Source organism: Argopecten irradians, chromosome 6, assembly GCF_041381155.1.
Source record: "Argopecten irradians isolate NY chromosome 6, Ai_NY, whole genome shotgun sequence".
NCBI classification, from domain to species: Eukaryota; Metazoa; Mollusca; class Bivalvia; order Pectinida; family Pectinidae; genus Argopecten; species Argopecten irradians.
Window position 1 is genome coordinate 22,268,308 of NC_091139.1, and position 27,256 is coordinate 22,295,563.

Sequence of the window (27,256 nt, forward strand, 5' to 3'; positions counted from 1 at the left end):
CCCTTCGGGCAGGCGAGCTAAAAATCATGAAATAAGTCACGGGGGAAATTGTGTTACAAAAACGGTCATTGTTTAGCTTCAAATGGGGAATTTTAGGCCAGCATGGAATTCATTCCTTGAGGGGAAATTTACCCATAAACGGTAATAAATCAGAGCTAGATTGATTCCTGGTCATGGACTGGTGAATGTACCATGTGATTCTATTACTGGTACATTCCAGTACCTTCTGGTCTTTGGAAATTGTGTCCCATAATATTTTTACATTGACGAAATGCGTCATCAGGATACTAGGAGTTTCATTATCAGGCGGTACCCGGTACTTTTTGCAGGTAAAGTCTAGCTGTGGTACCGCTTGATTTAGGGTAAATTGCATTAAATGCATACAGATAGAATAGGAAAGTAACCCGATATTGCAACTGTACCCCCTCTCCTGAAAGATAATGAAAACACTGGGATACCCTTTAAATTACTGAACGAGATAACTTCAGATAGGTTTGGGTTTTATTAGTTTAATGTCCTGTTAACAACCAAGGTCAAGATCTTGTAAGGACCTGCCAGGTTGTTTGTGGAGGAAAGCTGGAGAACCTGGAGAAAAACCACCAACCAACCCTGGCAACAATCAGTTCCTGGTAACTGCCCCAGAGGAGATTCAAACTCATGACCAAGAGGTTGAGGGCTTGTGTACATGTTAATATGTCAAGACATCTTGGCCAGTCGGCTACTGTGGCCCCACTACTGACAAGAATGCACAAACTTACACTGATCAAAAAAGATATACCGAGTTGTCAAGTGTACTGGGCCGTTTTCAATTATGCGGTTTGACTGGTTGGTTAATGGACCTAGTTGTTGTTTATGAATTAGAGACGAACCTGCTAATTTTATGTTTTCAGACAAGCTTTGACAAAGCCCTCATAGGCCTGTATCAAAAACTGCAAATCCGTCAGGATTTATACGTAAACAATTACTTTTACAAACGGTCGAACCAGTAAACGTTGTTCTGAATAAACGTAAACGACCCTGCACTCCGGGCACCGTCAGTCGTGATATCATGAAACCTGATACACCAGATTCATGTATGTCTTATTGAAGTAAAGACTTTCAGAAAGTACCAAATGACTTTATTTTAAAATACCAAAACTACAAAGTGCCGAAACGACTGTAGGCCTATACCCCAATTGACTTAGTCAAACCCCGCTAAATAAACTATCCTTTTTTTTCTTTCAAATCTCGTCAACGTGAGACATGTTAACTAACAAAAATATAAATACATAGAGATTGGAAACTCCTTCATTATCTTTGTTGTCAGGCAGCGGGACCTCCGGTTTATAGGCATTTTCCCTTGGCTAACTACTTATAAGTGTTTTCTTTAAAACATGACATTTTTGCATCAACACAAAGTTTAAACATCATATCATGGTTTGATGTGACCCGTTTTCCCGATTTATGTTATTTAATATGATTTTAGAAAGCATGAAAATCAGCAATTTTACCGGGTTTTTCGAAAATGAGACATTCAAAACCGGCAGAGCATTTTGTTTTATTAATATGTAAATTACAATATTATTTTTTCTATCTAAAATCGTACTCAAATCATCTGAAAATTATTGAACATTTATAAAATATCAAAGTTATTCTGTTGTATTTAACTATTTAAAAATTTATCCAAAAAACCCTAAGCACATGCAGAGGTACATCTGCCGATCGTGAAAATGGCGAAGTTACCAGTCTCTATCATGTATATATGTTTCTGTTACTAATAATGAAATGAATGTGAAGCATAATCACCAGTCCATTCATCAAATACAAAACGTTAGACAAAATCCATTTTCATTGAATACGACTAAATGGATCTAACTTTTCAGTGTTGGCAAAAGAAATGAAACCTCCAAACCCGCAACCGACCACGTGTTTATCAATGTAAAACATATTTCGCATTAAATCGGATTTTTAAGCTACAATGTAACTCAGAAGAATATTTGTTTAAGAATCTTCAAAAATTTATTTAAATATATACCATTTTGCCGACGTAATCAGAAGAATTTTGGAATTTAAACTCTGAACAGCGGTGAGCAATCTGTCTTGGTGTGGTTCCGGTGAGAAAGAGACCGGAAGCACTGCAGATCTTTTTATTAAGTTTTTCATAGGGGTAACAGGTTATGCTCACAATATCTTTCAATGATTATTGTATGGGTATCAATGGATAGCTTTAAACAAATCTTGTAAATAATCATATGAATTATCCATTATATTTGGTAAAACAAAACCACACACAGTGATGATATTGTCACATTAATAGTGTCATCCGTAACCCTAAAAATAGACTGTCCAAAAAAGTCACTTCCAGGAGTCCAGCACCAAAGTTGTGTTAGATATGTTTTTTGTTTTATCGAAAGAGTAACTTAGAGAAAAAACAATAAAGATTTTTTTAGAAGAATATGACTAGTTTTTGACCGTTTTAGCGCCGTATTATTTTATATTATATTCCCGGCAGACTTCCACGTTTGTGTCAAGATGGCGGCTTCGGTGAGACAGTTCGTCTACAACATTTATGAAAAAATGTTCTCATTTTTCAGTCAAATCTTTTGTTTGCACACTATACGAGTTGGTTCTCATTGCATGCTCATTTAATGTATTTTAAAATGGGGTATTTCAAGGATGTGGGTATTTTGTTGAACTTCTTACATGTTGTATTTCCCTCACAAAAACATGTCGCTGTCAGATTCGTTGATTGACAGCGGTCGCGGTATGTTTGGCGCACAGTATCACCAATGCCTTGTCTATTAATATTATTTTTTGTAACGATTTCAATACGATATTTTTGTTTCGACTTCGTATACTATATGTGTTCTATCCCTAAATTACATGATATTCTTTACTCTAACAATTCCCTACAGGCCTGTGTAGATTCGTCCTACCAATGCTCGGTCACTAGATACTCATTATCACTACCAATGCTCGATCACCTAACTTAGCACAAAGCCTCAGAAGAGCGCAGCTACATGTAAAAGATTATAACATCATAACTTTATATTGTCTATATTTTTCTACGAGATTAACAATAAAATATTTCACTGACATGCAAATACTATCGATAGTTAGAAAGAATTCAAAACAATCCAAATGGAATAGTTCAATATACTTCAATCTTGTTTTTATCAGATGCAGAGAAAATTTGGCAACATGCCATGCTATCAAAAAATATGCGCGAATCTGTACCGTCATCTTTGGCGTCAGGTTTTTTGACGTCACTGCTGACGGTGCCGTGCGCTTGAGAACATACACAGTATATATTGGAGAACTACATTTATTGCGTTGTTCTTGTACATGTGTAAATTAAAACTACTTACAGTAATTTTAAAGCGCATACTGATAACACATTATTTTAGTACAGAAATTTCAAATCCCGTCGTGCTGATAACGAGAAATAAAACATGGCTGCCTACATGGAGGCGCGAGACTTTTCCCGCGGGACACAATTTCAAAGTCCAAGGGGTACTGGAGTGTATTGGAATCTATATATGCCCACACACGTGTTTTGGTTAGTAGAGCTTCGCTCTACGTGGCCTCCGGCCGCGCAGAGAGCTGCGCTATCACTACCAATGCTCGATCACCTAACTTAGCACACAGGGACTTGACATTCTGTTAAATATGTAGGCATAAATATGTGTAAATATAATATCCAAACCTCGCATCCGCCTAAGTTTGATAAAAATTGTTACAAATACATATAATAATATGTAATCTGCTACAGCCAGGGATCAATCTAGGTTTTGGGGGAAACTACCCTTTTCCAAAATAGGGGAAAAGTTTGGCGAAATATAGGGGAATTTGAATCTTCTTATTTTGGTCCAAAATTATATTCATTTTGACGAAAAAGTAATGTAAAACTAATTTTATTTTTAGATTTAGTTAAAGATGCTCCACCACTGAGAAATGGTATTTTTTCACTATCAAAAACAGGACTCCTGGATCAGATGATTTAGTATTTTTCTTCAGTTACAAAAGTTACTTACTTTACACCATTACCACCATTGAAAAGTTTGAGCTTCAAATTTTACTTCAAATTAAAAATATGAAAAATAATTATTTGCATCCCGAAAATATTCCATGGCACTATATCCTATGTAGAATAATGTACTGAATGCACATGTACCAAAGGAAAAATAACTTATTATATATTATTTTTTTTGGTGTTAATTAGACATACATAGACACGGTCAAATACCAATTATCGTTCAAAGGATGAATATCATTTATGCTCTGTCGGCGGTGGAGCATCTTTAAGCAAGATTTTAAGTTCAATAATGAAAAATTTGAGTTTATCATAAGATATGCAGTAGCTGTATGATAAATATGAAGAAACTTGCAAAGAGAAGTCTTACAAAATTAATGAAAAATAAGTCACGGGAAATTGTGTAACAAAAACAGTCATTTTTTAGCTTCAAATGGTGAATTTTTAAATCTTCAGGGGAATTTTAGGCCAGAGGGGAATTCATTCCTTGAGGTGAAATTTACCCATAATGGTAAAAAATTTGAGCTAGATTGATCCCTGACAGCCTATCTAATTAGATTACCAACCATGATTTTGTCTAAACCAGTCTTTAACCGACAAAAAGATGGTCATTTTCACTTTGACTGGAAACTTGAAAAAATACATTTGGAAATTGTATGCTAAATGCACCCTTGACCAAACAGGTTTATATACAAGTACGGTAATATTAATAAATCTGACCTGATGTCGTGTGTAAATCATAAGCTTTTTTGGTAAAAATTCAGGTTGTATATTCATGCTCATAATTTCTCTGTTCTTACTTTGAAATATCTCCTCGCTATATATATTGACATGAGAATGACCACTTCTTTCTGGGACTTTCTCAAAAGGGGGGCATTGTTACGGAGACGTGTCATCATAAAATACATGCTCTGCCATGTTGAATATTAAATTTTTATTTATAGAAATATTAAAGTCATTTTTAGCGATAAATCTTAGCTAATGTAGCATGATCCATAAAATTTGTTTTCCTATTTCAGAACATGAAGCAGTTGAGACCTATACTGTTGCTCGTTTTAGCTGTGGGAGTCTGTCAGGGTTTTTACGTCCCCGGCGTGGCTCCTGTAGAGTTTGCATACTCTGAATTGGTGGAAGTAAAGGTAATGTCATATTTCTATCATTTGCCCCTAGACACAGTCTCACTTTTCTTTGGAAAAATTATGAAAACTGAAAGAGAGCTTGACTTATAAAAACCGTGAATAGATAGAGTTTCTATCTATACTGATCTATACATGATGATGGCTTTCACCCTAAGTATTGGTTGTTATGTTATAGTCAAACCTCTATGATTCAAACTCTAGTGAACTTCAGGATGAATACAACTGTAACATGGTAAAAAACATATAAGTCTTATTCCAACCATGAATAATTCAAAGTCTCGATGTATCAAAGTGTTTCTGTATTGAAGTCTTTTCTGTCAGTCCCTTGAACTTCGAAACATTGAGCTTCAGGTTCAACTATATCTCAAATGTATGAATAGATCGGACAGACAGTTTTTTCCATCCAGATTTCACATGAAAATGTTCATTTCTTTTTGCATATAGTGCTATCCTTTTGGTTCTAGTAACAGTTAAGCATTGATGTCACTATTTTTTAATTTTATGGGGGTATGAAAAAAAAATTTGTTTGCAAACTGTGTGAATTCGCGTAGCGGATTCTCACAAAAGTTTGCAAACAAATTTTTTTCATACCCCGATAAAATTAAAAAAATAGTGAAATCAATACTTATAATTAATTTCATACTATATTTGATAAAATGAAGTATGTTTAAATGTACCATTATGTGGTTTTTCAAGGGATTCTTTTTTCCTGATCAATACGCAACATTAATGTATCTATTGTGACGTCACGATAACGTGGGGGTTTCGCGCCATTCACAGATTTTTTTTTCACAGTGGTATGCAAAAAAAATATTGGCCAATCGGAAAGCCGGATTTGGTATGAAAACAAAGAAAAATGAATTATTTCTAGATGAAGTATGGAATTTATAAAAATGGTACAGCAGTATTATTGTTATACTTATTTATGACAGGCTGTCAAGATGACCAGTGTGAAGACACAGCTTCCCTATGAATACTACTCCCTACCATTTTGTGAGCCAAAGGATGGCATCAAGTACAAGATAGAAAACCTGGGTAAGTAAAATGTTGATGTTCTGTATAAGCAAATGTAGGCCTGAAAAAGGTAACATTTAATTTTGGGGTAATATTGAAACAATAGCGTAAGTAGCTAGGTATTGGATTCTTCATTCAACATTTGGCTTGAAGTGCTACCAGCTAATGTTCAGAAAGACAACAAACAAAAATTGAACACATGTTATATGATATGCTCATGATCATCTGTTTTGTTTATAATACTGCAAACCAACTTATTTTTGCGGTAAATGAATACAACATGTCAAACCATGCTAAACTATACCTTTTCACAGCACTTTGATTTCGCAACATTTAGTCATGGCAATTGATTTATAGCCCACCTTCAATAGATCAAATTCAAATTGTTTTTGCATATGTATGTTTCCCAAGGGCCTTAGTTGTGTATATTGCTTTTTTAAACCTATCAGTCAACAAGATGGCTGACTCGCAACTATTGGATTTTGATCATTGAAGTTTGTTACTGCTATTTCTCAGAAAGTACTGAAGGGGAATCTGTCTCAAATGTCTTATGTATGTTTGCTTAGGGCCCTATACAGTCAAACCTGTCTTATATATATAATTAGTGACCCTTCAGGGGAAGTTAACTGTATATATAACTTGTAGCAAATTTCAAAACCCTTTGCTGTGATTACTTAAAGGTAGTAGCAAAGCTAGTAAGTTGATGGAAACAACATTGTGTAGAAAATCATAAGAAAACATATTGTCTTTCGAAAAACTTCCACATAATACCCACATAATCTTTGTTTCAGGTGAGGTTTTGAGAGGAGACAGAATTGTGAATACCCCTTATGTGGTAAGACTCACATTGCAGCATATGAATTTATGTGCACCTAATTGAATTATTGTACCTAATAAAACTTCATGTATTGCATATCTTTAGCACAATGTAGATGTATGTCTTCAAAGAATGCTCCATTATTGTGATCAGGTAACTAAACCATGATTTAACTTATTGAGAAGTAGATATGATGTTTATTGATATCTTTTGATTCCAATGAAATTATGTCAAGTGTTTCTTTAAGTGAACGACTGGCTTTATGTTGTGTTAATTCTTGCATTCTGTTTATAACTTGGTTAATTATTGTATTCCTTTGATAACTAGGTTAAAATGGCTAACAATCAGGACTGCACCCAGTTGTGCTCAGTCAAACTGAAGAAAGAACAATCCAAGAAGCTTATAGAACGTATCAAACATGCCTACTACGTCCACTTGTGAGTTGTGAAAAAAATCCCTGCTTTTTTTTTTTCGTTTTTTTTTTTTTTTTTTTTTTGCTTACCTGGTCCATTGGACCAAGGTGGGCTTATAAAATACTGTGGCGTCCGTCTGTCTGTTCATCAACAATCAATTTCTCCATAAATGCTGTTTGGATTTAAACAAAATTCAACTTGTAACATCCTTTAAATCTGGGGTTCTGACTGAATTGTACAAATGGTCAGGTTGAACCCATAGGAACCAGAGTGGCGGAGCCAAGATGGGTCAACTTTGTTATTTTCATGTAAACTGTTTCTCTGAAATTAAGCATGGGATTAAACATTTATATTGCAATGGTAGCATCCTTATAGCGTGGAGATTAAAAATTGTACAAATGGTTGGGCTGACCCCCCCAGAGGGCCTGAGGAAAGGGGCCAAAAGAGTGAATTTTGCTATATATTCAATCTTCTGATCATTCTATGGCGGGTATTCAAAACTTAAACTAATCATGAGGCCAATTTTGCTATATGTTTTTGTGATAATTAAGAAGTAAATTAGGTGATCGATGCAGGCCCTCTGGACCTCATGTTTAAGAAATAGTTCTGCATCTTTAAATGAGGGAATATCAATTTAGATAACCAATACCTCTTGTGATAGCTGGAATAACTTCTATGAAAAAATGTAGTTTATTTCATTTTCTGTTCTGCAAATGTTGATCGGCTCGAATGATATGTTTCAATAATTTGTTTATTTGAGTTTTACGGCCATCTGACAACTAAGGTCATTCAGGGCCAAACTACATTTGTTTTTATAAAGCATTATTGAAATATGGTTTCATGCCTGCAATGCGTCTAACCACTATATTTGATTGTAGGATTGTGGATAACTTACCGTGTGCTACCAAATTTGAAATGCTGGAGACTGGAGAGCCTCAGTATGAGCATGGCTATAAGCTGGGATTTGTCAAAGACAATGTGGTATGTGTTACCCTGTATGTCCGAAATGTGTCTGGGTAAAACTTACTTATCGTTGTAGAGTTATTGGCAGTTCTTCTTCTTCAAACATGCAGGAACGATACACTGGTGGTAGACCAGTTTCATGAACATTCCTTAACTTTTAAGAATTCATTTCAAACATAAAATTCTCCATTGGGAAGCATTACAGTTATTAAAGGAAAAATCTTAAGTTAAGGAGCCCTCCTTAACTTCTGTAATGGTTTCCTATGGGGATTTTAAGCTAAGGAATTCCTTAAATCCAAGAAATGTTCATGAAACTGGACCCAGGTGCATTAAGGGTTTGGGCCCTTATTGGTCCCTAAATCTCTCATTTTTTAGTCGCCTGCAATGCAAGGGTGACACTTAGGTATCACTATATGTCGTCGTCTGTGTCGGTGTCTGCGTTGGCGTTGGCGTCCGGGAAACGGTTTCCGTGCGATAACTTCATTATTTATTGTCCGATTTCAACCAAATTTGGTATGTTGCTGTAAAATCTCGGATGAGTTCGATAATGATCAAAATCCGTCAATATTTGCAAGAGTTACGAGACTTTAAAATTGTCAAAACAGATAAATCCATGGTTTCCGCTCGATAACTTGAGTATTTATTGTCCGATTTCAACCAAATTTGGTGTATAGCTTTATATCAATGAGATCTTAGATGGGTTTGATTGAGATCTTAGATGGGTTTGATACTGGTCAAAATCCTGCAATATTTGCAAGAGTTACGGGACTTTAGAATCGTCAAAACGGATAAATCCATGGTTTTTGCTCGATAACTAAAATACTTATTGTCCGATTTCAACCAAATTTTATAAATAACAAATTGCTTTATAAATATCAATAAGATCTCAGATGACTTCAGTGATGGTCAAAATCCGTCAATATTTGCAAGAGTTATGGGACTTTAAAATCGTCAAAACATGTTTTTTGCTCAATAACTTAAGTATTTATTTTCCGATTTCAACCAAATTTAAAGTGTTGCTTTATATTTATGAGATCTTAGATAGGTTCGATTCTGGTCAAAATCCATCAATATTTGCAAGTGTTACCGGACTTAATAAATTCTTCTAATTATTAACAATATTTTCAACTGAAAATAACTACTTTTTGTGATGCTGTGCAGGCGACACATCCACTTCTGTGGAATTCTTGTTTAGTCCCCTGGTGTTGAAATTGATAGGGTATATACTGTTAGTCTCCATATTCTGTCGGTCTGTCCGTCCATTTCTGTCTGTCCAGATGCATTGAGATTTATAAATTTTGTTGAAGCTTCATACAATGGTAGCTATATAGGAGGCAGCACAGTTTGAGATTGATTTGGAGGTCAAAAGGTCAACTACATGTACAAAGGTCATTTACTTAAAATGGATTGTTTTCAGAAATGTTGGGTTTCCAGATGATAAGCTATTAAAGGGACAATTCAGTCAAGCTAATTCTGTTACATAACAACAAAGCAAAATATGGCTTAGTGTATTGTTCGACATTCTTTAGGAAACATAAACAAACAATATTGACATATTCAACGCCATTCCTAAGTATTTTAATTGACAACGTCGAAATTCCAAATTATATAGCAATATGATTAAGCAGGTACCATATTATTATACGCTGTACCCATTCTGTTCTCAAACAGCTCTTGTATTAATACATTCACTGTTTTCATTTTAATTTCCTTCATTTTGCAGGCGTATGTCAATAACCATTTAAAGCTTCTATTGAAATACCACAAAGAGGAAGGGTAAGTTTCATCTAGACAGCCCATAGTGTTTCTTGTTGTATAGTTAATGAACATCTTTGAAACCCTAATTCATATTTTTATACCTCCAGAAAAGTGTTGCATAAGTGAAAATTGCAATTGCTCATCAGTTGAAACCGGATGGTCTATCGCATCCGATAATAATTTGAGAAAATTAGAATGAAGAAAAAATTGCCTGAATCTTCTTCAGATTAATCCATTATGTAACATTTGAATTGATAAGTTGAGTTTTATTTTGTAGTTTAAATTAATTTATTGTTGGCGATCATCAGTAAAATATATTAATTGCTTGTTGCTGTAGAAAAGTAGAAAATGGAACCAGTTTTCACATTTACTTGTTACAAACTTAAATCTGGTAAACAATCTCAATTAAACAACTATAAGAATAAAATAATATGAAAACAGCATGGGTGATATAGATAATTACATGTACTGTATTCGACCCAATAAGCATCTTGTCCCTATAAGCACCCCTCCCCTTTAACTCTGATGCCTCAATTTAATTGCCCGGACATAAATAAAGACCAAAACTTTAAAGGTGTACATTAGATTATATTATTAAGCACCTTTTCATATTTTTTTTCCCATTTTTTTTAAGCACCGCTTATTGGGTTGAATACGCTCTAATTCTTGTTGTTTTATTTCATGCAAAATATTGATGGTAGTAAATTGTAAGTGATACTGTAACAGATGATTCTTATACCAACAGTTTAAGCCTGCTGTGTGGTATCTTTCTTTTGTAAACAGAGATATGTTTTCTTTATTTTTTTGAAATAACAAAGGTAAGATCAAGGTAAACTTAATTACAACAGTTGATATCATATTTTCTTTTTCACAGAGAACAGTATCGTGTGGTTGGCTTTGAAGTTGAAGCAAAAAGGTAACTGAAAATATTTGTAAATGGGTTAAACAGTTGTAAAAAATGAAAGAAAATTTAAGCATTCTCTGCCTCAATAACCAATAGATGAGACTCTTGCTGACTTGTCTTTTTTGTCCATTTACTCTTTACCTTCTGGAGTCAGTCCTGTCACTAGTTCTGGTAGACTTGTCACTGACACTCAGAACTGACTCGTCTTGTTCTCTCTTGTGTATATCAACACGATATTTATTTATGTTGTGGTAAGTATAAAACCTGGCCTCAATTTCTTGAAACTTAAGTGCAGACTTAAGTCAAAACTTAAGTTTTTCTCCTTATGTAACTTACATGAAAATTTATGACTTAAGTCAGTTTTTAACCCACCATCATCACCACCATCATCAGATGGTGGGCTATTCAAATCGCATTTTCTTGTTATCGCTATTTCTCAGAAAGTACTGAAGGGATCTTTCTCAAATTTCATATGTAGATTACCCTAGGACTTAAGTTGTGCATATTGCATTTTGGGACCCATTGGTTAACAAGATGGCCGCCAGGCAGCCATCTTGGATTTTGATAGTTAAAGTTTGTTATCGCTATTTCTCAGAAAGTACTGAAGGAATTGTTCTCAAATTTTATATGTAGGTTCCCCTTGGGCCCTAGTTGTGCATATTGCATTTTGGGACCGATCGGTCAAAAGGATGGCCGCCAGGCAGCCATCTTGGATTTTGATAGTATAAGTGTGTTATCGCTGTTTCTCAGAAAGTACTGAAGGGATCATTCTCAAATTTCATCTGTAGGTTACCCTAGGACTCTAGTTGTGCATATTGCATTTTGGGACCGATCGGTTAACAAGATGGCCGCCAGGCAGCCATCTTGGATTTTGATAGTTAAAGTTTGTTATCGCTATTTCTCAGAAAGTACTGAAGGGATTGTTCTCAAATTTCTGATGTAGGTTCCCCTTGGGCCCTAGTTGCACGTATTGCATTTTGGTAACCTTGTTTAAAGATGGCCACCAGACCGCCATCTTGAATTTTAGTAGTTAAAGTTTGTTACAGCTATTTATAAGAAAGTACTGCAGTGATCTGTTTTAAAAGTTTGAAAAGTAGAGAAAAGTAGAGAAAAGATCCATCTGTCAATTGTCAGACATAGATCAATCTTAGGTGGGAGCCAAGATCCCTCTGGGATCTCTTGTTGACTTAAGTTTGTTTTGAGAAATCAGGGCCAGACTCATCAAAAATTTATGCTTGAAAGGTGATCTTAAATTTATTATTGTAGTGTAAAATTTAATGCTATGGAGCTGAAGGAAGGATCCTGTAAAGTGAAAGGTCAAGGAGCAGCTGATCCTCAGCCAGTCAGTGAAAATGGTAAAGGTTTCTGGTGTATCTGGTCTGGTCATCTGAGGAATGAAGCCAATAAGATCAGTGTAACATAGTAAATAATAGTTACACACTTTGAAGTGTCTAGCATTCCCTCAAACACATTCTAGTTGCATTATAATACTATGATCACAATGAAACTCAGACTTTCTCCATTCTTAGTTTAATCCAATGATGCATTTATCAAGCCATATATACCAAACCATTCTGTGTACACTTTAATAGGGCGTTAAACTAATAAAACCCAAAGCTAGATACAAATACTCATTGTGTATATTTATTTGAATCTATTCAATTTGTATCTGTATTTTTCCAGAGGATCTTGAGGTTCTGTTTTCCTATGAGGTAGACTGGCAATCAAGTGACCTGCGGTGGGCGTCTCGATGGGATACATATCTGACAATGAGTGATGTTCAGATACATTGGTTTTCAATCATCAACAGTGTTGTTGTTGTTATATTCTTATCTGGTATGTTATTTAGGGCAGGGGAACAGCTAAATAATACCATGTAATTATTATGGCAAATTTTGAAGAAAAAATCCTTTAACCTGGCAGAAATGTAGCCAAACTTTCAAATTGGCTTTTGACATTTCACAACATTATTTGCTAGGTTAGATGTCAAGCACTGTATTTGTATTAATTTTTAAGCAAACACATTTCCAGTGTATCAAGGTGACACAGATGCTATAAAATACACATCCATTTATGATGTATTCAAATAAACTGTATCGGAATTTACTATTTTTAAATGAAAATTAATTTTTTCTGTTTTTAAAATTTGAGATTGTGTATTGCTGCTCATGGATTTGTTTTAAAATCAGAGATTGTTTAGTTAAGTTAAAGCTCCTTTATTAATTGATTAGTGAATTGTGTTTATGATGGATAATGTATTCTGCATATGTTGATTTGTTTGCTGTCACAATTCAGGTATCCTGACCATGATTATGGTTAGAACACTTAGGAAGGACATTGCTCGATACAACAGAGATGACGATATTGTGAGTAATATTTTAAAATGAAGTTTTTAATAATGTAGGCCAAGTAATGTTATGAAAATAGGTTCAGTATTAATTTTCAATTTTCTGTTGGGCTCCATGCCTCATGCCCCAGGAGGGTCGGAGCAAAGATTTTAATTTTATATGAACTCTGTCCCTTTTCCCAAGGACGTTTCTTGCTAAATTTGGCTACATTACTTTTTTATACCTTAAGATAATTAACTGGTAACAGTGAAAAATACTTGAAATATTAAAAAATAGTTTTGTTGCTAAATTATAATGTTTGTGTTGTAGGAGGAAACAATGGAAGAAACAGGATGGAAGCTGGTCCATGGGGATGTGTTCAGACCACCAAAACATACCAAGTTGTTAGCCTCACTGGTTGGTTCAGGACTCCAAATCTTCTGCATGTCTCTCATCACCATTGGTTAGTACCTGTTAGGTTATCATTTGGCTATTGTTTAAAAAGAATATATCAAATAAAAAAAATCAAAGCATTGACTCTTGCTGTTGGTTGGACATTCAGCCCAAAATGGTATGATCCTGATAGGATAGATTCAGGAATAGCCAACAGATTGAGAAAATAAATTTGATACAATAGAAAAGAAAAATCTTTTTTCCTACATATGTTTTTAGTCTTTTCAAATCATCTATCTTCCGTGGTCTGTGGTCAGTCTGTTCTTCTGCCAATTCTCAATTCTTGTTATTGCTAATTCTCAGAAGGTATCGAAGGAATCTTTCTCAAAGTTTATTTATCAAACCTTGGATAGAAATGTCCCCTAGGATCTTAGTATTACATATTGCATTTTGGCATAGATCAATCAACAAGATGGCCAACAGGCAGCCATCTTGGATTAGATGGCCGACAGGCAGCCATCTTGGATTTTCATAATTAAAGTTAGTTACCACTATTTCTCTTTATATATTAATATTGAATGGATCTGTCTCTAATTTCATATGTTAGATCCACATGAGCCCTAGTTGAGCATATCAGACCTTGGGAGTGATCTACAAGATTGCCAACAGGTCCTAACTTGGATTTTAATACTTAAGTTTAAGTTCGTTACAGTTATTTCTCAGAAAGTACAGAAGGGATCTATCTTAAATATATTGTTTCCCCTTGGACCCTTGTGATGCATATTTCACTTTTGAACAATGTGACAAGATTGGTAATGAAATGTATCCACCTTGGATTTTGATGGTAAAAATTTGTCACTGCTATTTCTTAAAAAGTGCCAAAGACGTATCTGTAATTTGATTTGTAAGTATATCTTTGTCTCTGAAATTATTTGTACAGATTGTCACCCAATTGTATGCCTATTTCAGTGTTTGCCATGTTGGGGATGTTGTCACCAGCCTCCAGGGGGGCCCTGCTGACCGCCTCCACATTCTTATTTGTCTTTATGGGGTATGTATACACTGTACGATTCTCTAAGATGGACTTTTACCTCATATGATATCTTTGATATCTGTCTAGAAACTTTTGGCATTATACATGTAATCAGTAAACTTTAAGTGATGTATAATACAAACACTTGTATTGGTCAGGATATTCAAAGCATCTCATTGACTTCGGAAAGTTCTGGAACAATACAATGCAAACCAGGTTTATATAGTCAATAAAAGAATAGGAACTTAACAGATAACTTTTAGTACTGCCCAAAGACATTTATATCATTATTTAGCTGTTATTTGGATTAAATTATGATACATTTCAGATACCAGGCTTTGTGGGTATATTCGCATAATATTATGTGCTGTTGTTACACAAAGCTTTCAGACTAACATAGAAATAACAAATTCTATTTTTGTTTTTAAGTGATAGGTTAAAACCACAGATTTTAACCTGCAGTTATGTTTCTAGGTTTAGTATCGTAATCATTTGTTATCTGAAAAATATCTCGTGGCACAGGTCTTATTGATGCATGCACAGAAATAAGAGTCTTAGGAAGTAAGTTCACAAGCACTTTATGATGCTCCACTGCTGATAAATCTTTGTACTAAATACATATTTCTAGTTGAAAATTTATTCTTTGTAATTTTTCAGTGTGTTTGCTGGTTATTTCTCTGCCAGATTGTACAAAACCATGAAAGGAAATACGTGGAAGAAAGCTGCCTTGCAGGTTTGTGTAGATGTCTAAAGCTAATTATGCTAGATTGGCCTTAGTGTTATAGTGTTAATTCAAAAATAGGAAAGTTTTCTTGGAAATTGTATGGTGAACCATTCTTCTTTCAAATTTATAGCCTTGCAGGGGATGTAAAATTCCACTTGCCCAACACTGGGGCAACCAGTTATTGAGTTGGTGAACTTGCCCTGGGAAAGTGACAGCTGAGTGAATTTCTTGACATAATTTCCCATTTTGTGCACCAAGTTTCATGCTATATGAGGTTCAACTAAATATCTGTGTGAAATTATCTATTATAATGTCCCTAAAAACGAATAACTAGCCTTGAAAATAACTTTCATTTTGACAAAATGGGAAAAAAAAGCCGACGTGGGGCATCACTAGGTCGATAGGCGCACTTTCAGTTCGGAGACATTTTTGAGGCATTTAAGCTGATGAAATTAATGAACTGCTTTAAAGATATAAAACAATGGTGGTTAGAGTTAATTTACATTTGACCCAAAGGGTTAGGACCTATAGTCATCATATTCTGTCCATCATCGTCTGCCATGTGTGTACAAACGACTTCTTCTCAATAACCAAATGGCCTAGGGAACTGATATTTGACCTGTAGCATGCTGTTATGAAGGGCTACCAATTTTATTCAAATGGATGAAATTGATGTTACAGGAGTTAATTTGATTATTTCTAATTGTAAGAGTTTTTGTCATAATTATCACAAAGAAAAAGCAGGTGAAAGATACAGACCCTCTGGGCTTCTTGTATATATGTAAACTTCATTAAGCCCAAAATATATATTTTGTGAATTTTATTTGGCTATTTACAGACATCTCTTTTCTACCCCGGAATTCTATTTGGAACTACATTCTTCCTTAATTTCTTCATATGGGGAAAGCACTCCTCTGGAGCAGTAAGTACTAGTCTTAGTTTTTAATTTATCATAATCTTTGTTGGTTAATGTTAAAAATAATGTGTATTTTCCTAAAATGTCTTGTAGTCAGAGGCATTTGAGACACAAAAAGAAAAAAATATTTGATACAGCATTTTGAAAAGTGATGTCACAGTATTTGTTTCTTAACATTATTTTAAAGAATACTGCAATAATTATTCTCTTTACCAAACACTGTATGGAAGTTAAATACAAGTACAAGCCATAACAGAAGAAAACACACTGTATACCTTTGTTCAGGTAATTGACATTTAGGTTGACTTTTGTATGTTACAGCTACCATTCACCACTATGCTGGCACTGTTATGTATGTGGTTTGGAATCTCAACTCCATTGGTCTTCATTGGATCCTACTTTGGCTTCAGGAAACAGGTATTCATTTAACCCTTAGACTGCTACACGCGACTATATACGCGTTGGTTTAAATGGCCCTCAGTGCTACACGCGTAAAAAGACGTTTTTTGACTCCGAGTTTTCAACCGGCGATCCGATCGTCAAATCTCCCTCCTGTTGCTAAAATTATGACTGAAAACGAAAGTAGAATGCTTCCGATTGGTTCTAGTGTAATTACATTCGATATTCTCGGGATTATACACTAAAAATAACCACAGGTGTGGAGGAATTCGAATGGTATACTGACTCGTCAAAATGGCCGCTCCGATAGTGATGAGGAACGTGTACAACAGTTCTTTGCTAGCGATGTGTCAGAAGTTGAAAGTAAATTTGAAGGGTCAGATACTTTAGATTGGGATCCAATAGAAGGCAAAATTATTTTAATTTCTCCTATAAATAAGTGTGTGCCCGATGCCAACACAGAACATGAGGCAGCCCCCCACGCGGCCGGCTGCCGTGTTGACAGACGACAAGATTGACTTTCACAGGCGAGTTGAAATTAATGCATAACATGAATAAATGTAAGCTAGTTGCTTTTAAAAGCATTTTTGGATGATTACAATATAGAAAATATAGTTGTTCACACAAATTTGTTTATATTATCTACACGAAGTTTACCGTCAATGACCGGCATGTTGAAAGAAAACATGAACGAAAAATGACACTGGGATTACGTTTTATGAGATGCAGGTGTTTCTTTTACGTTGATAACGGCTATGGGTTTTATTCAGATTAAGTGATTTACACCACTGTTGGTCAAGTCATGATGCATTTGAAAAACAATTTTTCAGAAATTGTTTAGGATCGTTTTCTAGTTATATTGTCTAATTAACTTTCACCTGACTGAAAATGACTTACCTGGACTCACCTGAGCTATAACAATACTTTTAAGGGTAACTTGGTCTAAGATAGAGATAATATGTGGTGCATAATGCAAATGCATACACTATGTGATGATAGACCAGAAATTAAACAGGAAACTAGCTTCTTTCCTTCATGAACAATTATCAAGATTTTGTTTGTGAATATTAATTAGTTTTAGAAGTTTTTACCTGGATTTTTTCAAAGACTTAATAACAAAATGAAGTCATATGCTTCTTAATACTAAGGTTACTCTATTAAATTGGTTTTATTTCATAATTTTAATTGAGTTTTCTTGTTATTATTTGATACAACCTAATATTTTTACCTTTAGTCACCTGTATTGTTACCTGTATGCTTAACGAGAAGTATATTTGCGGAATAAACAACATCAATATAAACTACAGGCAATAACAAACAATTTTCATATAACTTTTATTTACATAATGCAAATAGTTTTCAAGATATAATCATTTATAATTAAGTTATCATTTCCCTGGATTTTACAAAATTAATGCAGCACTGAGAGCCATTACTATACAAACCATTGCAGCAGCCTAAGGGTTAATATTCATGCATGGGTAGGAAAAACAGAGTAAAACCTGTTATGAAATAGAGGTATATTTTAGCCTATCATCATAAAATGATGGACTATTCAAATCGCCTTTCTTCCATGAGTCGTCATCCATCTGTTCTTTCTTCCGTTAACAATTCTTGTTACTGCTATTTCTCAGAAAATACTGAAGGGAACTGTCTCAAATTTCACATGTAGATTCCCCCAGGGCCCAAGTTGTTCTTATTACATTTTGAGGCTGATCAGTCAACAGGATGGCCGATAGGCAGCCATCATGGATTTTGATAGTTGAAGCTTGTTACTGCTATTTCCTCAAAAAGTACTTAAAGATGCTCCACCGCTGACAGAGCATAAATGATATCCATTATTTGAACAATAATTGGTGTTAAATCGTGTATATATATGTCTAATTAACACAAAAAATCATATGAAATAATTTATTTCGCCATTGGTGCATGCGCTTTTAGTACTTCATTAGGGCCCCGCATCGAGATGCGGGTGCCCTATAGTAATCAGGTTGTCCGTCCGTCCGTCCGTCCGTCCGTCTGTCTGTCTGTCTGTCTGTCTGTCTGTCTGTCTGTCTGTCTGTCTGTCTGTCTGTCTGTCTGTGTCTGTCTGTCTGTCCGTCCGTCCGTCTGTCCGTTTTTTTTCTTTTGCACATTAATGATGGAAGGGAGTGGAGTATTTTCCCCATATTTTACATGATGATTCCCCATCCATCCTAGATCTGCTTGGTAATTTTTCAGGCTGAAATTAAATCGGCCATCTTGGATTTTAACATTTAAAAAAATCACAATGTTGTTGCTCTAAACTGATAAACATTTTGTTATAACATTATGATGCAAAGTTGTTCAGAATTAAACAAGGAGTTGACTGTCCAAAGGTAAGGTCATGGGCCAAGGTTACTAAGTCAAAGGTCAAGGTCAAATTTAAAAAAATTATTTTCTCATGAACATTTTGCTACAACATTTATAATGAAGCAGAGTTGTTCAGAATTAAACAAGAAGTCAACTCACCAAAGGTTTGACTGACCAAAGGTAAGATCATGGGGTCACTGCATCAAAGGTTGACATTTTCCATTTTTGGACTTATTAACAATTTGTTATGACATAATAAATAAAATTATTCATTGCTTAAATATATTAATTAAAGTCAATATGATTTGAATCAAAATGGCTACATGATATGATTAGATATACCATTCCACAGAGTTTATTTGCAGATACAACTCTTATGGAAAAAAAAAACTTTTACATGATTAAAATATTTGAGCAAGACCTTTATTCCCTTCCTTTCACATTTGTTATGTGTTTCTTCAGCAAACTATGAGGTTTACCTTGTTTAAAAGGGGTATTTGAGTTAATTGTATGCTCTTAATGTAATGTTAGCTTGGAATCAGGATTCAAGTTAAATACTTGGAAGACTTTTTCCAAAGAATTATAATAATGTACCATCATCGGTTTCCCAATTAATGTTGACATTAATTATTTATTAGCAACATATAGCTAACACGGAAGAATTTGTTGTCAAAATACTACTTTTTCACTTAAGCACGTCAGACACATAGCGGGGCCCTTTCTGACGCGTCAGTGTTCTAGTTCCATATAGGATATAGTGACACGGAATGTTTTTGGGATGCAGTTAATTATTTTTCATATTTTTAACTTAAAGTAAAATTAGAAGCTCAAATTTTTCAATGGTGGTAATGGTGTAAAGTAAGTAACTTTTGCAACTGAAGAAAAAAACTAAATCGTCTGCTCCTGTTTTTGATAGCGAAAAAATACCATTTGTCAGTGGTGGAGCATCTTTAAAGGGTTTGTCTCAAATTTCATATTCAGGTTTCTCTAGGGCCCTTGTTGTCCATATTGCATTTTGAGACCAGTTGGTCAACAAGATGACCGATAGGCAGCCACCTGAGATTTTGATAGTTGAAGTTTGTTACAGCTATATCTCATGAAGTACTGAAGATTTTTTCTCAAATTTCATATGCAATATATATTTTAAGTTTGAAAAGCAGAGAAAAGATCCCTCTTTCCATTGTCAGACATAGATCATTCTGTGGTGGGCACCAAGCTCCCTCTGGGATCTCTTGTTTTAAAATCATGTGGAAATAAACTTTTGGTCTGAACTTATAACATTGTATAGTTTAACATACCAGGTGAATGATACAGGCCCTCTGGGATCTCTTGTTTATAATATAATGATATTTGTGTTACAGCCTTACCAACACCCTGTAAGGACCAACCAGATTCCTCGCCAAGTGCCTGAACAAATGTGGTACATGAACCCATCTCTTGGGTAAGTTTACTTTTCAAAAATCTGAGAATATCCTGTTTGGGTCGCTTTCGATAAGTACCGCCAATATTTAAAAGTGAGGTAAAAAATGTAGACAGCAGGAGAAATGTGGTTAAGATATGTAATAGTATATATGAAATATGTAACAGGGCATAGGAAATTGTAAATGTCTGTTTGGCTCTGCAGAGAGATTAATATTCATGATATTTATTTCATTCTGTCCTTTACAAAATAAATGAGTTTCAAAGCATTTAAAAATGGTGGGAGACTCACTAATTATGTCATGTAGTAACTATGTACGTCCCTATTCCTCGACTGATATACAGGTTGTATTTTGTCTACAGAGTGATGATGGCTGGTATCCTTCCTTTTGGAGCCATGTTTATTGAGCTCTTCTTCATTTTCACAGTAAGTACTGGTACCGATCTCTGACAACTTATTAGAAGTGATTTTTGTGTTTACATAGAAAAATACAGTTGTTTTAAGAGTGTTTGTTTCTATAAGAATTGAAGAACATTGTTAATAGATTCCTATATTTGAATGCTATATTACCTATTTAACAGAGTTATGAATTATATATATATTGGCTTATACCAATTGCCTATGTTGGCCAGCAAGTGTATGAGGAGGTCAAATCAGCCCAAGAGCACTCTGGGAAAAATCTGCTATTGTCTTCTCTCTCCTAACTATCAAATGTTGTAGCATTAGTTAATTGAAACTTTGAGTAAACATTCAAGTTTCCAATGTTTAACTACCTCAGGCAGTCATTCCCATACATGTTACGATACATCGATTCAAGGAAATTGACCCCATTATGATGTTGGAGGCAAAAGTGTAAATACTTCATTATTTAAACAACCCAATAAATCCACTAGTACCAAATACCCAACACCATATTTGATTTTAACGGGCACTATTCTTTTTATCTGCTACACAGATTGCATTTATATCTCCAATAATTGCAAACTAGCAATTCTTTGATTGTTAATTAGTGTTGCTTGTGTTACAGACTATATGGGAGAACCAGTTGTACTATCTGTTTGTATTGTTTGTGTTATAGGCTATCTGGGAGAACCAGTTGTACTATCTGTTTGTGTTGCTTGTGTTACAGGACCAGTTCTACTATCTGTTTGTATTGTTTGTGTTACAGGCTATCTGGGAGAACCAGTTCTACTGTCTGTTTGTGTTGTTTCTGTTACAGGCTATCTGGGAGAACCAGTTCTACTATCTGTTTGTATTGTTTGTGTTACAGACTATCTGAAGAACCTGTTGTACTATCTGTTTGTGTTGTTTCTGTTACAGGCTATCTGGGAGAACCAGTTCTACTATCTGTTTGTATTGTTTCTGTTACAGGCTATCTGAGAGAACCAGTTCTAATATCTGTTTGTATTGTTTCTGTTACAGGCTATCTGGGAGAACCAGTTCTACTATCTGTTTGGGTTCCTGTTCCTCGTATTTGTCATCCTTGTGATATCTGTGTCTCAGATCTCCATTGTGATGGTCTACTTCCAACTTTGTGGTGAGGTAGGTACAGTCTGCTCCAGCATTAGAATATAGGAAAAAAGGCAATTCACATCACTATTAGAAAAAAATCTGTCTTTAATTAATTCTTGTTTGTAAATATCTCATCAATTAATATAACGTTTTCACTTACACATGGCAGATATGATAATGTTGTACAGTGGAACCTCCCGAAACTGATCATGGTCGGTGCATGTAATTTCGGCCGGTTTAGAGAGGGTTCGGTTTGGAGAAGTGAACCGAATACCGATCATCACGATCCGGATTTAATCGATCGGAAGTCGTTTTTTACATTAGTGCACCGCATGTATGCCTAGTGTTCGTTAAAACCGACCAATATTGATTGTTAATGTGATGGTTATCACAAAAGAGAGAATCATGCGTTTAAAAGGAATGGATTACAGCAAACTTGACTTTGTTACTGCTTATAAACGTAGTTTAGTTAGTTAGTTGCGTGAATGTTCTTGGGGATGTTCTCGTCTGCAACTTACGACCGATCGCTTCCGGTTACGTCAAGAATCAAATTATATGGTCTAATGACACGATGATCAGTCGATGCCGGTCATTATATGACATAGTCATTTTCTAAAACAATACATGGCTTCGGCTTCTTCATACAGATAATTTACGTTATCCGACAACTACATATGTAAATAAAAAAAAAACGTGTGATTTGAATACGAAACTTTCTCTTTATTACTAGCTCTGCTTGTTTTCCTACATTAAACAAACCGCGTGCACATGGTAGACCTTCGTTAGATATCTAAACAATAGGCATTATTAAATAATTACACCACCATCTCGGGTATAATTACTGTGTACCTATAGCCTTCCCATCGGTATACATGCCCAAGGACATGGCATGCAACAACTATGGTACAGGTATGTGTGTATTTCACGGTCGGTTGATCAGACCTCAATGCAATCTATCGGTGTCGCTCAGGTAAGGCCGGTTTTCAGAAGTGTATTTTAGTTACATTTGACTATTCCAATCTCAAAATCGGTCCGGTATTCGGAATTGGGAGGGATCGGTTTTGGGAAGTTTTATATACTATTAATAAAGAGGAATTCATTCCGTACGTGACATCCATGTTCGGTTTCTAGAGGTGATCAGTTTTGAGAAGGTTCGGTTTTGGGAGGTTCCACTGTATGAAGTAGCCTTGTGTAATGTGTCACATTCATAATCCTCCAGCAAGATTACTATGTATTTCACCTGTTGAATGTGTCAATCTGTTTAACGTGTCTGTGTTACAAATTAATTGTACAAATTATCTATAAAATCACTTGAATTTGCCACATACATTCTGTCCAAAAGTGTTTGAACACTTTGAGCTTTATCGTTTGGAAATGAGATCTTATGAGATATCGCAAACAGCTGTATATAAAGTAATTGAGTGGCAGCAAAGTTTGTTTAATAGCCATTTGTTTTAGCTGTGAGATAGACTGAGCTATGATGTTTTATACCTATGTTTAAACTTCAGGATTACCACTGGTGGTGGAGGTCATTCATCGTATCAGGAGGATCTGCTATCTATGTTCTAGCGTACTCTCTATTTTACTTTGTAACTAAGGTAAGTCTTTGAAACAAGTCATTTATACAATATAACCAGATATTTTTGAGAATCACAGATTTTTAAATTTTTTCTTTGAACAACAAAATTAAATTTTAGCAAAATTTGAAATATTATGATCTTTTGATATGAGAATTTCAGAATTTTTAATTCATTGTGATTGAAAGTAAAATTTTTACAATTGTTTTTTTCAGCTTGAAATTACAGAATTCATTCCAACACTTCTGTACTTTGGCTACACATTCTTAATGGTTCTCACTTTCTGGCTCCTCACTGGTACAATCGGCTTCTATGCTGCTTACCTCTTCATCAGAAAAATATACGGAGCCATCAAGATTGACTGACGGATGTGCACTTTTAGATGTGATATATCAAATTATTTCTCGAAATCTTCTCATGTGACATATGGTTGGGACACAAATGGTGGTTTTCTTGTTGTATATAAAGTTATGTAGTGGATCTCGTGTATCATATCTGACGCTAATAAATATCCGTATGTATGCATTTTCACACCCACGGTTTTTAGAGAGATTGGTGTTACTAATGTAAACTTTTGAAGGTTTCATTTTCCACATAATTCAGGATAAATTGCCCAGCTGTTTTTTCATTAATTGATGAAAAGGTCAGATTTATTTAAAATAAAACCCCAATCATCTTGAGCCATGTATAATCATTACTTAACCCCGAACTGTATGATATTTGATGTTAGCAAGAATATCTACATAATGCCATTTCTGCTCCCTTTGTGGCCTTTATATATTCGATTTATATAAAATAATAAATCTGTTAAGAATTGTATTTTGTTCATTAGTCTAGGTTAAGTATAAGAACATATGTAAATGCAAATATTGTGTGCTACATGCATTAATCTATCTAAATTTGCCTGCATCCATGTTAGCTGCTTAATAAGGATTCTTTATATATATCTATTGAATATTTCATTTTTGGTGCATTTTAAAATAATATTAAAAGTGTAATAACAAAGTTCAAATAAGAATAACAATTGTTTATCATTATCCTGTAGATAAACTATAAAAAAAGCATTTAAAATTATACAAAGCCTTTGATATCAATCAGATATTCTGATAAATCTTTATTTGGCAGTTACTGTATTATAATTTACACAATTCCCTGAAATGTTGGAATCTATTCATTGAAAATGAATGATGTCTTACATATATTGATGATTTGTTTGTTGGAATTACCTCGTAAATATTAAATTGTAACCTAAAAGCTTGTTTATTTTTAGCTTTGATTTATTTTTAAGAAAGTATGTTTTCAAAGTGATAATGTTATAGGTTTAATTAAATGTTAATAGATGATTTTATTGGTTTCAGTGTAGGATTATGTTTTGAGTGATTTATTGCTATTTAACCTGTGTAACTTTTAACTCTATAACTGGTTTTGATTTGTTAGGTACAGACTAACACATACTGGAAGCTAATGAACATGCTGGCTATGTTGTTCATTCAGAAAATCAAGTTGGGTTGTTGTTCACAATTCATTTTCTCTGTGGCAGTACTAGTTGATATTTTGTTGTGCCAGCTGCTGGTTTAAGTTGAAACAGGTATCATCATAATTGACAGATAAATAACATCTTTAGTGTTACAATTAGGTATTGAAATGCTTCAATCAGTTATCACTTAATTCTATTTCAAAATGTGTCCCGCCCCAAAGTTCCTAAAGAGAAGGCATCATCACAGTAACCATACATAATATTAACAGCCATTTTTTTTTTTTTTTTTATAAATGGACTGTGACTTGTTTTCTGTATCAAAGTATGTTCTCTGGTGATGTGATATTTAAGAAAGTCTGTAGTAATTGAGTAGAACGTAAAAAAGTGGAACTGGTCGTGTCAGATGTGTTTCTTGTGTCCAAATGATTAACATTTAGTTTTGTGAGGAAGATGCTTACTACTTATGATGTGTGCGAGGGTTTTTTCTGTGAATCTTAAGTGAGTGATACTTTCATTTGTACATAACTTCTATATATTTCATAGCTTAATTTATACAAGGAGACAATGCACAAAGTATTGGAATACATGCTAAAGCTCCTATGTGTGAGGATATTTTGTTACACATTGTTGAGCTCGTGATTGCTAATGGGTCCACCATCAAAATTGTATTTTATTATCTATATGTGTATTCCAAATACTTTATAATATTTGATATTGAAGTACGAGGTACTAGCTATCAACCTTAGATTGGGATATTTTGGCATCAAGAAATTTTAACGTATGTTTTACCAAAATGAGGTGGTTAAATTTGGCGTTTTCATGTGTCGGAGAAGTTTGTTTGATACAAAAACTCGTACAGGTGTTATTGTTTCTATCTGATTCACTGATATGCAAATAAATACAAAAATATGGACAAGATTGTACTTTTGTTTTCCATTCTAGTATTTATACTCAAAATTACACTAGAATTGCACTACCTAAATATCAGAAGTGATATCTCAGATTTTGATACCTACGGTACATTTTGGTTTCCTAAGTTTTCGCAAGTTGCCAAATAATCCAAAATATAACCACATCCAAAATATCCCTATTTATGGTAATCCATTCGACATGACAGTTTCAAGACATCATTCTTTAAATGGATAAATTGTTGGATAATGTTGTTTATCCTGATTAGATACTGTATGGCATTATTTTTGGTGTCATAGCCATGAAAGTTTTTTATCTCATACATTATCAGATAGTTTCCACCAACAAAAATGTTGTAACCATCATAAGTGAAAGGAAAAGAAATCCATTTTAGATAAAAAATGTACCCATAGAAAGTAACACATGTTAATTTATGCTATGGAAGTGCTTATTATTCATATTTATTTCATTATCAAAAATGTTTGTGTTAGGTTCATGCTGTTATGTAGAAAATGATTTCTGATAAGTGCTGTAAATACTTTAATATCAAATCTGACTGATTCAATTTTACTAAATACAGTCGTGCTGATAAAATTGGCAGTTTGAATGTACATGTACCACTTTTTATACAGGAGTTAATTGAGATGACTGTGTTTAGTTGAAGCCATTTTGAATTAGTATTGAACAAATTCAAGATGTATGATGTTTTCTTGGTATAAGATCCAGTGAATGTCTAAACACTTGTTTACTTGTATATGTACTTTGGCTTTGTTGGAGTTCTCTAGGTAAGGTAGTATTAGAGTACTAGGGGACAATTAACACATTTTCGTGGGTAACAGATTTATAAGGGTTTTACACTATGGTGATGTTTCTTAAAAACCATAGCTATATAACTGGTATCACATTTGATAAATAAATAATACGTAAACCTTTTCTTCTTAAGTGTTGTAATTGTGAATTTGGTATATGATACAAAATCAATCAAGCCGTATAAATGTGTCACAAGGTATCCGGAAGCATCGGAAAACAGCTACAAGGTATCCATCAACATCAGAAAACAGCCACAAGGTATCCGGAAACATCAGAAAACAGCCACTAGGTATCCAGAAACATCAGAAAACAGCCACTAGGTATCCAGAAACATCGGAAAACGGCCACTAGGTATCAAGAAACATCGGAAAACAGCCACTAGGTATCAAGAAACATCAGAAAACAGCC

General features: G+C 34.4%; 2 protein-coding genes across 4 annotated transcripts in view; one reads left to right on the plus strand and one right to left on the minus strand.

Moving 5' to 3' along the window:
- The window catches only part of LOC138325338 (small ribosomal subunit protein uS10), a 104,727-nt gene extending 102,615 nt beyond the window's left edge, over positions 1 to 2,112 (minus strand). For both annotated transcript variants that reach the window (XM_069270928.1, XM_069270927.1), the window contains exon 1: positions 2,015 to 2,112. In XM_069270928.1, coding sequence (XP_069127029.1) covers positions 2,015 to 2,017 — 3 coding nt within the window. In that variant the 5' untranslated portion in view covers positions 2,018 to 2,112. The remainder of the gene's footprint in view (positions 1 to 2,014) is intronic.
- A 284-nt stretch (positions 2,113 to 2,396) lies between these two features.
- Positions 2,397 to 26,969, plus strand: LOC138325339 (transmembrane 9 superfamily member 4-like). 2 transcript variants are annotated; one of them, XM_069270929.1, is made up of 21 exons: positions 2,398 to 2,523; positions 5,032 to 5,151; positions 6,084 to 6,186; positions 6,957 to 7,000; positions 7,310 to 7,419; positions 8,274 to 8,376; positions 10,082 to 10,134; positions 10,991 to 11,032; positions 12,287 to 12,375; positions 12,704 to 12,856; positions 13,316 to 13,386; positions 13,678 to 13,810; positions 14,710 to 14,791; positions 15,431 to 15,506; positions 16,336 to 16,419; positions 16,735 to 16,830; positions 20,505 to 20,584; positions 20,926 to 20,989; positions 21,986 to 22,105; positions 23,584 to 23,673; positions 23,868 to 26,969. In XM_069270929.1, the coding sequence occupies exons 1-21, from the start codon at positions 2,512 to 2,514 to the stop codon at positions 24,015 to 24,017; spliced, it is 1,875 nt and encodes a 624-aa protein (XP_069127030.1). In that variant the 5' UTR covers positions 2,398 to 2,511; the 3' UTR covers positions 24,018 to 26,969. The 2 variants fall into 2 exon arrangements, with proteins under 2 accessions (XP_069127031.1, XP_069127030.1); XM_069270930.1 differs by lacking the exons at positions 21,986 to 22,105; positions 23,584 to 23,673; positions 23,868 to 26,969 and adding an exon at positions 21,783 to 21,857 and having other exon boundaries at positions 2,397 to 2,523.
- Positions 26,970 to 27,256: the final 287 nt, after the last annotated feature.

What these genes read in the sequence shown, in the direction of transcription:
- LOC138325339 (XM_069270929.1), top strand. An exon ending in TTTGAAGTTGAAGCAAAAAG is followed by an intron (nt 11,033 to 12,286) that starts GTAACTGAAAAT and finishes TTATTATTGTAG; the next exon opens with TGTAAAATTTAATGCTATGG. An exon ending in CATGTCTCTCATCACCATTG is followed by an intron (nt 13,811 to 14,709) that starts GTTAGTACCTGT and finishes TGCCTATTTCAG; the next exon opens with TGTTTGCCATGTTGGGGATG.